Here is a 16,860-nt window from a genome sequence, read left to right as displayed (position 1 = left end):
AAAAATTTGCACCTAATATAAACAGTGTAATTTAAAATTGCAACCTTTAGACTAATTCAATTACCGAGGTGTCATTTCAATTTGATAAGCACCTATCTGACATTCTCCAATTTGAGAGGTTCACAAAAGTTCCATTAATGCCTTATCTGGCCTTTTTCTTTCTTTTTCAATTGACACAAATTGAACTGTTTGTCCAATGTCCACACTATAATTCCCAAGACATTTAACCTTTAAAGTCCTTAGTTTTAATTAAAAAAACAAAAAAAATCTTCGACCGTTCAATTTACATTGCGTTCCTCAATCCTTCTACTTGAATGAAACTCAAACATTAAGCTTTTCGAGGCCTCAATCTTGCCACTTTACGGCTTGTTTGGAGGATTGTTACGCATCGTTCCATAATGTATCGTATCGTACTGTATTGTATTGTACTGTATCGTTTGCTCAATACAATGTTTGGATAGATTGTATCGTTTGCCATCGTTTCATGATATCATGCACCAGCAATATGAAGAATAAACTTGCAATATTATAAAAAAAAAATTATGATACAACGTAAAATTACAATATAAAAAGATAGGGTAAATGATAAAACAAAATAATTTAATAATAATAAATGGTGAGATTGAGAGAAAAAGACAAGATAACGACGCGACCACATCAAATCAGTCGTTACATAAAGTGGCACATTTCGTCGTTATGTAACGACGGATTTAACGATACGATACAATAAAATTTAAGTAACAATCAAAACAAACATTGTATTTAAAGTAACAATGCGATACGATACAATGGGTAACAACCATCCAAACAAGCTGTTAGTTTAGGGCTTTTTCACTTTTAGCTCGCGCCAGAAACTATTATATTTAGTAGCCGAAAAAGTATATAAAATTTATATAATTTTTGTATCTCCATTTTTCCGGCTATTATTTTGAGAGCGGTTAACAATGTCATTTTCTCATATTTTAGCTAGACCTTCTTGGCACTTCTTTTGATTAGTATATTGGTAACTTTCGTGGGATTTAGAATCCATGGTTGTCCGTAGAATCTCCACTAATTAAATCTTTTTCTTAATTATGAAACATGTCTCTTTACGGTCATGAGAGATGGGTAAGATATGCGTACATATTACCCTCCCCAAACCCCATTTGTAGGATTACACTGGATTTGTGGTTGTTGTTTGTTGCCTCTGCATGTCTGCTCATGAAAGAGGGAGCAGTGAAATGAAATTGCTTTTGATTTAAGCATATCTTTAGCAGAAAGCCACTATAATATGCCGTTTCTAGCAGCGTACTGACTAATTAGCTTAAGAATCTTCTACAAATGATGTACACATAATCTAATGTACTATATTCTTTTATTACAATTAGCTTTGTGGTACAAATAAGCTTCCCTATATATTGTAAAGGGTTGACAGGGAAGGGACAAGGCAGAACCAGAAACCTCTAAGTGAGAGAAAACCAATACTGATATCAAATAACTAATCACCACTGGTGGGTTGACGTGCCATCCCACCAGCATTTCAAACCTATTAGGCAGCTGCACAATTGCCATTGAAATCTAGTCTCTATCGAAAAAGAAGGATCTAAAGCAGAGAGCCACACAACTAATCACCACTAGCTTGTCTATGGTAATAAACTAAGCATTTAGAGTATGTTCTCCAAAAAAAAGAAAAGAAACGCTACATCAATCTCTTACCATTGTTATCTTCAGCCATTGCTTCTTTAACATCAAGAGTAAAACTATATTCCTGATCACAGGCCAGAAAATAAGAGTCGCAGACAAAATAGAGTGTGTAGGTCCTCGTTCCAGCTTCTGCAGGCGCAGCAAACTCCAGCTTGACACTACACTTCCTTTGGAGGGACGTAACTCTCTTAATGGCCAGTAATTGGTTGCTCTTTGTATCGCCAACAACAAGCCACCATCCTTCTTCCTTGGCTTTAGCATATCTGGGTGCAAAAACAGGCCCAACCTCTGTTCTACCCTTAATATCTCGCTCAAGGGTTACCTGCACACTTACATGGTCTCCAGCCCTCACATTATCACTCTCCAGCACATCATATGTCAAATCAATGTCTGGAAACCGATTACAGAACCGTTCAATATCCATAAGCTCTAAGTCCGACATTTGAAAGAGCTCACGCTTCTCGTCAACTTTCATCTGCACTAAATCAAACACTGTCTCTATACTCTTTCCTGGATTTTCTAGGCACTTGCTAGCCAATTCCTCTGTGAAGTGTGGAACCTGGAGAAGCACAGAATCACGTACCCACATTCCCTGTGTCACCATCTGGCTTACCTCCATTGCTAGAATTGCTAGACTAAACCATCCATTGCTGGAAATAACATCAACCATTGCTTGAAGCAGCCTAGTAGCAGAAACAAGCACCTCTTGCTGGTCAGAAACGAGATTGCCACCCACCACTTGCCTAGAGAAATGGGCTTGCAAAAGAGCATTAGCCTTTATGTGAGGATCTGTGTATATCGGATTCTCAAAAGAGAAACGCTGGTGATGAATCAACCTTCTTATCAACTCCTCCTCACCTGGTCGTATAGGCAACTGTTCATATTCCGAAGCTGAAGCCAATATTTCCAGCATGCCCTTCAACTTCGTTTTGGAGGTCAAAGAAGAGTTAAAACGCTCTATTGTCGTGTAACTGATATAATAATATGACGCTATCCTGCCAAGATTCATAGGTGAAAGCAAAAAGTCATCCTCAACGGCGACACATTTGCTTGCCTCCAAGTCACTGATAGCATTCTCCACCAGCTGCGAGAGGTGGTCAGAGAGATGCCTGTGACCAACACCCAGCAGATTGTAGTAATTTGGATTCTGTGTCAGCCTTCTGTACATGAAGGTCCATGTTAGGTAATTCACAGCATCCTGCTTGTTCTGAATAACTCCAGTAACCACCTCAGCATTCAAATTGTCATGGAGATAGTGCTGCAGATGGCTTTCAACTGGGAATGCTTCATACAAGAACTTCTTATAGTAGTCCTTCCGTGGTGCATGGCAGAGGATGATACACTTCCCAGAGCTATCTACAAGAGGACGACTAGCATGACCCATCATCTGCAACAAATCAGTAACCGGATAATCAGTGTACTGTGCATTTTCCCTACCATCATAGTATTGAGTTCCCATGACCACCACCAAATGTGCAGATACTGCTACTCCCCAACACATTGTACTGTTCATTACACACACTTGAATCCATCCAGTTTCAAACAATGTTTTCACTATAGCCTGATCATTGCCACTCAATCCCTCATGCAAGTAGCCCACGCCATATTTGAGTGTCTCCTTCAGCATAGATTCATTGATCCTGTTGACAAAAGGCTCCAACTCGTCTGCAGATCGTAGCAGAAATATAGGTGTGTCTTCGCTGTCCATGCTTGAATAAGTCATCAGATCTAGGGCAGTCAAGCGTGCATGCTTCCTTGTAGGAACATACACGATTGCAGGTTTTCCTTTCCTTGCATGTCGGACTATTGCAGTATATGTGGGCTTTGTCATGGCTTGCATCCTAGCTTCAAAGTTAGCAATATCAATACCCTGAATGTGTATTTCCAGTGGCACAGGCCTGACAGTAGGAGGAAAGTTGAAGAGCCCATGAGATGTAGCCCCAATCCATTCTCCCAAATCCTTGGCATTAGCTAGGGAAGTTGACAAAGCGATGATCCGGATCTTGTTCTCAACCTGGCTTGAGATATATCTCATCCGAGAGACGATTACCTCCAGGATTGGGCCACCTTGACCACCAATCAGATGCAACTCATCGATTATGAAAAGACTGACTTGCTGAACATGCTTACGCTGTTTCCAACGACGAGATAAAGCATCCCATTTCTCAGGCGTGCTGATAATTAATTGACCCTTCTCCAACAGCTTCAGATCACTGGTTGTCTCCCCAGTTAATTCAACAACTCTCATCCCCAGAGAGTCTCCAAATTTCTTCTTCCAATCACTGAATCGCTCCTTGGCAAGAGCCACTAGTGGAGCTATATATACAGCACGCATGGCACTATCAGGTCCTTTCTGATGATTCCTCAATATGGCAAATTCAGCACAAATGGTCTTCCCACTACCAGTTGGAGCTGCAACCAAAACATTGTCATCTGAATTGTACAACACTGTGAAAACCTGAGTCTGAACCGGATTGAAATGCTTAAAATCTTGACAAAGTGCTTCATATGCTGGATTCCTCAATGCAGTTATTGGCAGAGGTTGTAAGTCTAGTAACTCGGTGGGAGGAGGATATTTTTCAGGCAAAATCAGGTGTCGGAAAGAGACTGGCAAAACAGTTTCGGACCCTAGCCATCTGTCTGAGACAACGCGAATGAAATATTGAGGGGGCAATGGCTCATATATTGGGACTGTGAAGTTCAAAGTATGGTCTTCATCAATATACTGCTTCTTCAGCATGAAATATTCATAGTGAAGAATATATTCTCCATCATCATCTTCAACAATCACCCAGAAAGGTTCTACAAAACCATGAACCTTGTCGTCCCATCGGAAATCTGGTGTAATAGTCAATTCTACCCTCAAAACTGACCGGGTAATTGGTTGAACATGTGCTGTGAGGTTCAGCTTTGGGAACTGATGAATAAACTTGTGTAACGTCCTTCCCATCTTTGGGGACCGGATAAGCTCTCCCAATTCTTGTGATGAAAGATCATAATAACGCTCCCAAGCCAAATCTTTCTTCTCCAACTTCATCAAGATCTCATTTGGTATGCCATGGAATTGGCGAAGTGGTGTCTGTACACTCCACATCCTTTTGCTTATCATTTTGCACCATTTCAAGGCCTTCTCAGCTAACTGAGCCCATCCTCTTTTCAGAACTATCTCAAAAAGAGCTCGCATGAGACGTGCAGCACTCTGAGTTATATAAACCATGTCCGATGACAAAGACAACCCTTCGAGCTTCAGCTGCGAAATATATGCCTGCAGTAGAACATTGATCTTGGCACTGGGCTCCTCAAGACTCTCTCTGATAGGAATGGGAACACGATCCAGAAGCTTTGCCAATTCCATCTTCTCATCTTGTCTTACCGTTGCATATTTGAACTCCTCACTGAGAGAGAAGAGTCTACAAAGCTCAATATCACCCATCGTCGGTTTCAAGTGCTCATTGTATGTGGAAATTGTCCCATGAGTTATGTAGTAATAGCTAGCAATGCGACCCAAGTCAGTCACCTGAAAATATCCACTTTTTCTATCATACTTAATCAGGTTGTTTTTGTCCAGTAATGTAGCTGCAGAATGAACCAAGTCAGCACACCTTTCCTCCAAAGCAAAGTCAGTTTTGAGACCATAAAGAGTGGGATTTCGTAGCATTCGAACACAGAGGTAAGTATAGAGGAGCCACTTGCATGCCTCTTTGGCATTCTGCACCGTCCCAAGGACAATCTCTGCGTTCAATTGATCAGGCAACTTAGATATTAGTTGACTTTCAATAGGAAGCTGCTGATTCATTAAAGAAAGATAATATTGCAATTGTGTGTGTCCAGTTATGATGATTCCTTCACCATAAGTGTCATATTGAGGCCTTCCCGCACGGCCAAGCATCTGCATAACATCAAGGGGACTGAGTTCAGTCCAGGCTCCTTTTTCAGGATTGTATATCTGAGTGCCCTTTATAATGACAGTATGTGCAGGTAAATTGACACCCCAAGCTAAGGTTGCTGTTGAAACCAAAACTTGCACATGGCCAGCAGCAAAAAGCTCCTCCACAAGTTGCCGATCAGTTCTAGCCAACCCCGCATGGTGAATCGCAAAACCATATGGTAGAACATCTTTGAGGTCATTGCTCTTGATAAGCTCAGTTTGAGACTGTAGAATTTCCCAAGTTAAACTATCCTCCTTCAAAAACTTACCAAGGGTGTCATTAGCAAGTGCAGTATCCCGTATTGCCCGAGCTGTTTTAGCTGTTTCTTTCCTTGAATGGACAAAAATAAGCACCTGATGCTTTCCTGCAACACTAATCACCTTCTCATAGCAAACATCATTCATCAACTGGAATCTCTGCAGTGGCTTCTTAACAGTAATACCAATATACTGTTGAGCCAACGGTACAGGTCTATAGCTATTGTCAAAATGAAAGAGTCCTTTGTTCCGATCAACTTGCAAAAACACAGCCACGTCCTCATAATTTGGAAGAGTTGCTGATAATCCAACAAGCCGAATATGCTCTTTTGTGGTTTCAATCTGTCTAACAGTTCTCGCAATGATACTCTCCAGGACAGGCCCTCGATTGTCATGAAGGAGATGTATCTCATCAATAATAACAAGTTTAACAAGCTGCATATACGTGCGATCGCCTGACTTTCTTGTTATAATATCCCACTTCTCTGGGGTAGTCACAATAATTTGAGTCTCTTCAATCTGTTGACGAGTTAATGTTTGATCACCGCTCAACTCTTTCACCTTGACACCATAATGTTCCAACCGCTTGGAGAGATTACCAACCACTTCCGCAACAAGGGCTTTCATGGGTGCCACATATACAATCTTATAATTGTTGTGGTTGAATGATCCATCTTCGTTGCTGTTTAGTGCAATTTGCTGAAGTATAGTAAACATAGCTACATTGGTCTTCCCAGCACCAGTCGGAGCACAGAGCAAAATGTTCTCTGGGGTAAAGAGGGCAGTTTCATATACTTTACTCTGCACCTTGTTCAATTGGGTCATCCCGCTAAACACTGGTTGAGCCCACTCTGGAATGGACGATATCTTCACAAGCTCTTGGCCAGGGGCTAGTGGCTTGGACTTCAATGCTGGTACATGAACTTCCTCATAGCCCTTCTTATGACTCCTATAAGACCCCGCTGGAAGCTCTAATGTCTTATTTGACATCAATAAACCACCTTGATGAAATGTAAGGCTGTCAAGATCAAGCAACTCATGCTGTCCACCATTATCAACATCTCTATCTATAAGTGCCTTACTATCCCCGTTACCATCAACACCACCAGTCTCATCTTTAAGAGACCGAGCCTCTTCCCTAATGTTTTTTTCCAACTTCTTCTGCCTCTCTTTTGCTGTAACCCTAGTCGCGCGCAACTGCTCTAATATGGCAGCATGATCTTGCCCCAAAGCCAACATCTCTTCTTCAATTCTCTTCCTTTTCTCTTGGTCTTCAGCCCTTGCAAGACGGGTACACCATACTACCTTAAGCCGGTTCCCTAGAAGATATTTGATGAGACTGAACTTGTCAAATTGGAGATGAACCAGTAGCTTGGTTTCTACTTGGCGATCATCATCCCTTTCAGCAAGAATTTTAAGAACTTCTTCAGCAAGCTTTTGGCTCTGTTGCGGATCCATCTGCTGCTGGTAAGCTTGAGAAATCTTTCTTTGAAGCCAATAAGCATCTATGTCCTGAACATTCAAAGCCATTCCTTCATCCGACTCCTGCATCTCATCTTCATCAATGCCACTGCCCATTTGCATTGAGCCAGAACCATTGGCTTCCAGCACAACATCATCATCCTCTTCATCATCAATCTCGCTTTCTTCATCTTCTTCTTCGTCTTCATTCTCCTCAAACTCAACTGCCACACCAACATCATAATCAAGAGCTTCATCACTATCAACGTGGCCATCTAACTGGTAGTCAGTGATGAGTTGCCCAATCGACACCAACTTATCAAACACCTGGTCCGAAATAGGGTTTAACAGCTTATGAATTTCCAATTTCTTTTCAGGGTTCTTAAAGTTGCCGTCTTTTAACACGGCCAATATCTCATCAGCAGCCCCACTCACAACACTAAAGGGCTGCCCGCCAATTTGCTGCTGAATAAGGCTGAGCATGGCTTCATAAGCAGCCCTAGTTTCCATAGTTTTAGGCTGGTAAACTCCACCTTCCTCATCAGTTAAATTAAGAACACTTTCTTCCTGAAGAAGTCGTCGTCTTTTAGGCTCAGAGGCAAGTGTGTCCCATTGCCGCTCCTTTTTCTTCCTATCCTTCTCAGATGGTCTACCTCTGTAAGCTCGATCACCAAATGTTTTGGGGTCTATTCTGCCATAAAGAGACTCAGGTTCACCGGTCAGTTCATGAATATCACGAGGACGACGAGAATCGGTGGTTAGGGTAAGATTTGAGTTTGCTCGGTATTCATACTGTTTCATACGTGCATGTGCCTCTGCACCACCACCCGAATCGGCCATCTGAAAAAAAAATCAAGTACGACGAAGAGATTCTAAAGTGAAAGCAATATACGATGAAGCGGACGATAACAGATCCTATATATATAGTTGACAGAATCCCAATTGGGGTTGGACTAGAAAAGTTCAGTTTTGGAACCGCCCCGATTGTATCCCAATTAGGATTTTCCTGATTGGATTGAAAAAGTATGAGTTTTACTAGTTGAAAACCGCCTAGCTATTGGGATTGGATTTTAAATGTGTAGTTTCTTTTTTTTGTTGGTCAAATTATAAACATAACAAACTCTTTTATCTTATGGTATAATATAAAAAAAAAAGTAATATAAGAGAAATTTAGAGAGAGATAATTAATAAACTTTTATTGATAATCTAACACAAATGAGTAGAGAAGTCTCTATTTATAATAAAAAAATTGCTTGGTGACCAAGTAACTGATCTTGATGGTCAAGTAACAAATATTGGTGACCAACTAACCAATCTCGGTGACCAAGTAATTAGACTAGGTCATGGCTAACTAATTTACTCCCAAATAATTTTATAATACATGAACATTCAGTTTTAATATTATTAGTCTCGCGTTGTGCGTGTACCCTGTATTGATGAATATAATTTTTTGAAATTATGCAATTTTTATTAATTAATGTGTTTGAGTTATTAAATATTATTAAAATAAGATAGATAGATTTATGTACATTTTATAGTTATAGATAAAAATAATATAAAAACAGTTGTTATTATTATTATTAAACAAATATCTAATGTGATTTGATCTTAGTCCTTTTTATTTAAAAAGTATAGCTTTTAACTTGTGACTTTGAATAATGTTGATACAGGGTTTTAATTTTATGAGTTAGGCAACTATCCTTTCTAGTAATAACACGGAACGAAAGTCTAAGAGCCCATGATTTGAAGTAGCTGATACGTATTAGGTGTTGAAAAGCACTTTTAAGTGATGAAATTGACTTAATAAATAAGCAGTTACGTGTTTGGATACAAGTGCTGAAATTGATAATAAGTTGTTGCAGTATTTGAGAAAAAAGTGTTGATAAACTCTTTTTCTGTTAAAATGACTTAAATAAACTTAGAACTGTTTACACTTATAAGGGCATAATTTCTTCAAAATTTTAGATTTCGGATCTATTCAAATACAAAATATTTTATTTGTCATTTTATTTTAAATACAATTGTGCTTAGATAAGAAAATTTTTATGATAAATAAATTTTATTTTATGATAAGCACATAATCATAAGTTATAATAATTAATAAATTGATAAAAGTTTCTAAGTAAAAAATAAATCTAAGTAAATATTTGAAGAGAAACAAACATTGTCTTCATCACCACAACACTTAGAAAGCAATGCACCAAAAATTTGATATGTCATCATTTATTACATACAGTTCAAAGAGTAATACACAATCACATAGATATAAATATGCAAAGAAATAGAGAATTTGCTTATCTTAAATAGTCAATGAGAATTGCAGACTTGAAGAGGCATGGGGAGGGGTTGTTCTAAAAAGGAATATTTTAAGGATAAAATAATAAAAAACTTAGATAAACTTAAAGTGTTTGTCTATATCTATATCTATCTATACTATATTAAAAGCACGAAAGCCCTTAGCGAAATGTCGTTCGCCTTTTTTACCCTTTAAAACTAGAGTTCAGACTAGACAAAATAGTCTTTTAAATATTATCCTAATATTTAAAAATATTTATTTAATTATATCCCTAATATTTAGGAATTGACATTTAATTGTTTCCTTTATATTTAGGAATAATCATTTAATTATTTTCTTAATATTTAGGACTTCGAAATTAATTAAAATTTTAGATATTAAATCACTCCTTATTCAAACTATATACAAACTTCTATAATCGAAGAACTTAAAATAAAGAAAAAATTTAGCTTTATAAATTCTTTCCTTTTAAAATTCATTATTTCTAACACCAAAGATTTAAGCAATAACTCTTAGCTAAATATTAAAAACGATTTTACTTAAATATTCTCTTACCAAATATTTGGAAGTTTGACCCTAGATGTCGTATCAATTTAAAATCTAAGAACTAAAATAAATTCAATTTAAGGAATTTATTTAATAACAAGACAATACTTTAGAATGGAAAAGAATGATTTTCTTAACATAATTTTCTATTATATTTTGATTAAATTAAGTAATATGATATCTTATTTATTAAATGCAAACTGAGATATATTATTCTTAATTTCTTAAGGATTATACAAAGTTCAACCAAGATATTATCATAGTTGGGTAAATACTTACTCACACCATGTGTTTACACCAAACTATATTAACTCACTATGGTTAATTAATTTAATTAGATGAGAATGAATATAATTTACTATGGTTAAATGATTGAAATCCATATGCAAGAGACATGCCATGTATCTATTGGTTAGGTGTAAACATCTAGTGCGAGTAATAATAATATATTTTTAATTCTTTTATTACTTTCATATTAAATTAAAATTAAGAAATACAAATTATGAGGAATAATTGGGGTCATTACTTATTTTCCTGAGTAAAATATATGACTAATTGGGGTCTCAAATTAATAAAAATTTATTTATTAGATTTTTTTCTCACTTAAACTATGTAGGAAATTATTTATCTATCTATACTATATTAAAAGCACGAAATCCCTATTGAAATATCTTTTTTACTATTTAAAAGCTAATTTTACTCTAGATAAAATAGTCATTTAATTATTTTCCTAATTTAGGACTTCAAATCAACTAGAATTTTACTTACGAAGATCCTAACAATTAGGACTTCAAATTGAATTAAATTTTAACTTATTAAATCATTCCTTATTTGATCAGTTTTTTATAAATATTCTTTTGGAGTTTAGTACATTCCATTAAAGTTATTTTAATTCTTAGCCTATGAGGTATATAATAGTATGTTTCTCTCTCTAAATTATCAATAATTGATTGCCTAAAATATGAAACATCCATCAACAATGCATGTTCGCCTTTTTCCTGTTAACATTTAAGAGTTTTGATTATCTCAACTTTAAATTTCTAGAAGATTGAACTAAAATGATGTTAATTTAGAAATAAATTAAGCTACAGTCATACTATGCGAATTTGTAACTACATTTCATTTTTTAAACTTAAGATAAAGTAATGCATTTGGAACTCTTGAAATAGCTATATATTTGTCATCCTCCCCCCATAGTGCATTTAGAGTGAGTTTAGGATAGTATTAACTTTTATTTGGTGTTGGATAAACGTGCAAAGTAGGGAATTTAGACTTAGATCAATAAGAATCTAGATAATTTGTTTACACAAGAAGAGGTTCATTTGGCTTGTCTATAATTTTGATTAACTTTGAATGAACAATTATTTTTTTGTATAATAACATTATGAACGTAGAGTTTACAAAGAGTTGTTAGATGAAATAACAACCTATCATATTTGTATCTTATATAATTAAATATTTATAATTATAAATACTATAGAACTAATTACATTAAATTCTTTCAGAAATGTTGAATTCAACTATATATTGCATCAATGTACTAATATTTATTTTCATCATTTAAACATATATTGCATTGAATTTAACCTCCATCGCTATGTTTCTATAATTCATATATATTTTATATTGACTAACGTGATGCACACGTGAAACGCACGTACACTAAAACTATACTATATTAAAAGCACGAAGCCCCTTAGCGAAATGTCGTTCACCTTTTTTATCCTTTAAAAATAGATTATATATTGGACAAAATAGTAATTAAATAATTTTTTTTGATTTTTAAGGTTTTGAAATCAACTAAAATTCTCTTTCCTTACTTGAATTAGGTAGAAACTACTAATATTTAAGACTTTTAACTCAACTAAATTTTACTTAATAATTCCTTCCTTATTTGAAATTACCCATATTTCCTAGAACGTCCAACAAAGTAAATGTTGATTAGTTAGGATTCTAAAGTTTTAGAAGTGATTTAAACCACTTTTTTATTTGTCCTCATTGAAATTAATAACTAAATTTTTATAAACAGTTATAATGCAAAAATCCTATCAACTCAATCAAAATTATCGAAGTCATTATGTAGAGCTCCTTTTTATTTATTTTTTATATAATTTTTTAAGGAGTATTTGTTCTAAAGTTCACCTTTAGCTATTGCCTTTTGCTTTCACATAACAAATATTTGTTTGCAAGAAACTATTTTGTCATCTATCATAATATGTTGATGAACTCTATTTATTTTCAACCTTTGTATATGTTTAAATTTCTTCTTCTGTTAAATTTCGAGCATCCAGATATTTATTGGGGTTCTTTGAATAAAATTTTATATTGGATAAAATTATAATCTAAGTTATTCTTTTTAATATTTAGAACTTTATAATCAACCGAGATTTTCTTACTAAATTATTTCTTACCTGAACTAACATAACCTTAATAAAAGAATGTTACTATATTAGTTTATGGTGCACGTTACAAATTTAGTGATAATATTGCTTCTCTTCATGTTTTCTCCATGCACACGTTGTGTTTTATCTATATTTTCTTTTTCAGTAGTTTTAATTAATTACTTTAGACTAAATTAGATTAAAATAAATTTGTTGGTGATAAATATATATACAATTATAAGAAACAAATATATCAGCATAAATATGCATTGCATAGATATAATTATAATTTTCATTAATATTTTAAATGTTTGATATTACAATTTATTTTTAAATATTGAATTAGCTAATATTTTTATTCTATGTATTTTAATTATCTTAGTAAAAAAAAAGACTAAGTACGAACTATAACTAAAGCTGATAATTCGTTGCCACTCCTTCTCAATTAAAAATTTATAACTGGTAATACAATTAAAATCAATTAATTTTATATGACTTAATTATCTTAGCAAAAATAAAAAATAAAAAGAAAGAAAGACTATTTATGAAAAAGCATGTTTGATCCTCAGGTTATATAATAGTATGTCCATTGCCTTTTAATCAAATCTATAAATTTTATGTACTAAAATTTAAATACACATTCTAATAGATATTATTATTTGATATAAATTATTTCAATATCCATAATTATCATACTCTTTAATTCAATATAAAATTCTAAAAATATTTTGGAAATGATACTTAACAATTGTACATAGTTTAATAATTTTTATATGATTAGTAAAGTTTTATACTAATTAATATGAGATATATGCGCAAAGTACAAAGCCCTTTAGTGAAATTGTCTTTTTTATCCTTTAAAAATAGATTTCACGTTAGATAACTTTATAATTTTAAGTTTCTTTTCTAATTTTTAGGTAGAAAATCCCAATATCTAACACATTAAATTTGTTTAACTTTTTACCATATATGAATTTCCTTATTTGAAGTCCCTTATTATTAAAGCTATCTTAAACTATACGATTTTCTTACTTTTAGAAACTTTAGAAATTATGCATTTAGCAAAATTTTGTAGGAGTCAAAAGCATAATGATTCCTGAAGCACAACAATTCAAAATTGACATACTATTTAACTATTTGAAAGTAGAATTTTTATTGAATAAAATTATAATTATAATAAGTATTTAAATTTGGGATGAGCAAATTCAAAATATTGAGAACAAATAATTAAGTCGTTAAATTAACTGATTAGCAAAAGAATTCGATGTAACTATTTTTAAATTCATCGTATAAGTAAAAAAATTTCAAGTTGATAAAATTCTTAAGGTACATAAATTAATGGTGAAAAAAGTAAAAAAAAAAATTGATTATAATATTAAACTAAGAGTCAAATTGATAACAATGCAAATTTAAAGCAATAAGGACGAAATAGTAGAGGATAAAATGTATTAAAAATGAGTTACCATTTGTTTTTTTCCTTTCTTAAATTCAGTCCAATAGGTGACATATATATATATATATTATAATACATATATATATATATATATATATATATATATATTATAATACATTTTATCCTCTATTTCTTATATATACTAAATATGAGTAATTTATTATAAAATATTATTCAAAATTAGTTATTCTTTAAACCTTACATTATCACTATCAATTTTTAGGAGGCATAGCGCCAATTTTTTCATCCTAAATTTCTAGAAGACCAAAAGATTGAATTTTAATTTTGAAATTCTGATAAGTCCTTTTTAAATGACAAATAAGGCATCTGGAAACTTTTGTAGTATATGGCATCTTTATTTATTGATCTATCTAACTGGGAATAATATTTGTCATTTTCAATTTTTTTTTAACTTTTAGTTTATATTTTTACGGAATTCTTAAAAAATTATATATTCGTTGATACGGGTACACGCGCAAAGCGCGTACCCTAAGACTAGTAAGCTAAAAATTCATAAGCTGGGGGTGACCAGCTTATGGCTTTTAGCTTATTTTTGACTTATAAGTACTTTTAATTTTACCAAACGCGTAGACATGGGCAGATCTAAAGGTGTGAGGATGGGTTTCCGGGAACCCAGTAGCTTTTGGCTAGATCCCGTATTTGTATTAAGAAAATCATTCAATGTATAAGAATATTTAGTTGGGAACCCAGTTATTTAGTCTGGTTATTATAATATATTAATTTAAAATCGATGTAGGAACCCATAAACTAAAAATCCTAGATCCGCCTCTGCGCGTAGATAAGCCGAAAAGTGCTTATAAGCTAGTTTGACCAGCTTATAAGCTTAGCCAAACACACTCTAAATCATCAAGTAAAAAAGGCAATAACTTTTCTTTTCTACTTTTCCCTTTTATGTCAAATATCAATAAAATTTGTTGTCTTCAAATATTAAAAAGTACAATTCCACCAACCAGAACTTAATTAGTTTTGCTAATAAATTTTGTGAGTTTATTGATTAGTGTAACTTCGGTACTAATAAATTTGTAATTGTAGTCGTCTTTTGGAGTCCTTCTATAATGTAGTCATTCATAGGTGCAAAGTAGTTATTTACTATTCTAAGTGGATAATTGCAATAGATACACTTGGTTTTCTTTACTGTAAGTGCGAATAAATCAGGTATGCAAGATAGACCTCAATTACAAGCCAATGAGTTGAATGAATTAAGAACTGCAATCATATACTGAGTTTGGTGATACTTTTGTTGGAATATGCAATCAAAATTAGACTATAAATCTTTCTGTTTTACGATAGTAATATTCGGGACAGTTTGTGCACACTCGAGCATAAGTATCGAGCAACTTTGACAACCAAGGATTAGACAATTGGGAAGAAATACTTAGTTTTTTTAATTTTGTCTCTGCATTGATATATATCACTTAAAATTTTGTCTCCACCTCAGGACTCAAAGTTATTGAATTTTAATAAAGTAAAAATTAAATGGTTTATTGTGCTTGCAGGAAGACAAGAATTTGGTTAGGCACATTTGAGACAGCAATCAGCAGAAGATGCAGCAAGAGCGCATATGATAAAGCAACAAGGCTTATGTGTGGTCCAAGGGCTAGAACCAATTTTCCATACAATTCAAACATGCCACAGACATCTTCCTCAAAGCTTCTCAGCTACTTTGACAGCCAAGTTGCACAAATGTTACATGGCTTCACTTCAAATAGCCAAAACCTCAGCACAACAACATAGAATCCAATCTTCACATGTTGATGTACTAAAAAATGCACCCATTCAAGAACATATTGTCCATGATATGAAACAACAATTGGTAGTTGCAAAGCCATCAGTATTGACACATGATGTGGAGAGCATACCACAATTTGTGAAGCCACTTGAAGATGATCACATAGAACAAATGATTGAAGAACTGCTTGATTATGAGTCCATTGAGCTTTCCTCTAATGTTACTTCTCAGTAAAGAAAAAATCATAAAGCAATGTGCCGGGCAAGCATACCTCGACTATTCCACCGGATACTTGCCGAAGTTCCTCCTCAGTGATTGTCTCCTCTCAGGCCTACATTGTGTCTGAACTAGAAAGCTATCCAATTTGCTAATTTAACGCCATTGGTACAAGTACAAGTTTTTTCATGAGCCTCTCTGTCTAAAATTTATACATCATTAGTAGGTAGCCCTTCTCTTTGGTTCCTAGAGTTGTTGCTTTAAGAGAACCTTCTATTAGTTGTAAATGATGTATATTCAGTGTACTCCAATATTTCTTTAGCTCATAGTTTGTGCTCTATTCAACGCCACTGTTATCGTAGTACTGTAGTATTATCATAAGCATTACATATATATTCCAGAGCACTTCTTTTTTTTATTACGGCATATTACATTTATGAAAAATTTCGACTAAATACTGATGCTACCTCCTAAACTTACCCGTTTGTTTCATTTTGACACAAGAATGTGGACTTGTTCCTATTAATTTAAAAAAATATACCTATTATACACTTTCTATGGGAGGAAACTACACAAGATGCCTACGTTGGCCATTTATATTACCCGTTTCTACCCATTTTTAAAATAATTACATAAACTGTCTAAACAATCAGAACAAATTACCCGCCTACTCACAACCCATCCCTTAAGCCACGAGACCCATTTACAAATATTTAATGGGTTATTTAATTCTCTTGTCCGCTTGTTTGTTATTAAATTCCAAGGATCCATAGTTAAATCCTTATAGCCACCAACTGCCACGTAACTTTTCTTGACTTCAATCCCTTTCCGTTTGCTAATGAACCTTTTCCTTTTTTTTTGGTAATTAATATTTTCATTTCTCAACAA

General features: G+C 33.9%; 1 protein-coding gene and 1 pseudogene across 1 annotated transcript; one reads left to right on the top strand and one right to left on the bottom strand.

Moving 5' to 3' along the window:
- Positions 1-1,604: 1,604 nt before the first annotated feature.
- LOC104222178 (DExH-box ATP-dependent RNA helicase DExH12-like) lies at positions 1,605-8,368 on the bottom strand. Its single transcript, XM_070147647.1, has one exon. The coding sequence runs from the start codon at positions 8,168-8,170 to the stop codon at positions 1,679-1,681; it is 6,492 nt and encodes a 2,163-aa protein (XP_070003748.1). The 5' UTR covers positions 8,171-8,368; the 3' UTR covers positions 1,605-1,678.
- Positions 8,369-15,503: 7,135 nt separating this feature from the next.
- LOC138871715 (ethylene-responsive transcription factor ERF003-like) lies at positions 15,504-15,990 on the top strand (annotated as a pseudogene).
- The last annotated feature ends 870 nt before the right edge of the window (positions 15,991-16,860 follow it).

This window comes from Nicotiana sylvestris, chromosome 6 (genome assembly GCF_000393655.2).
Source record: "Nicotiana sylvestris chromosome 6, ASM39365v2, whole genome shotgun sequence".
NCBI lineage: Eukaryota > Viridiplantae > Streptophyta > Magnoliopsida > Solanales > Solanaceae > Nicotiana > Nicotiana sylvestris.
Note: the sequence above shows the minus strand (reverse complement) of the source record. Positions and strands in the feature narration are given on the sequence as shown.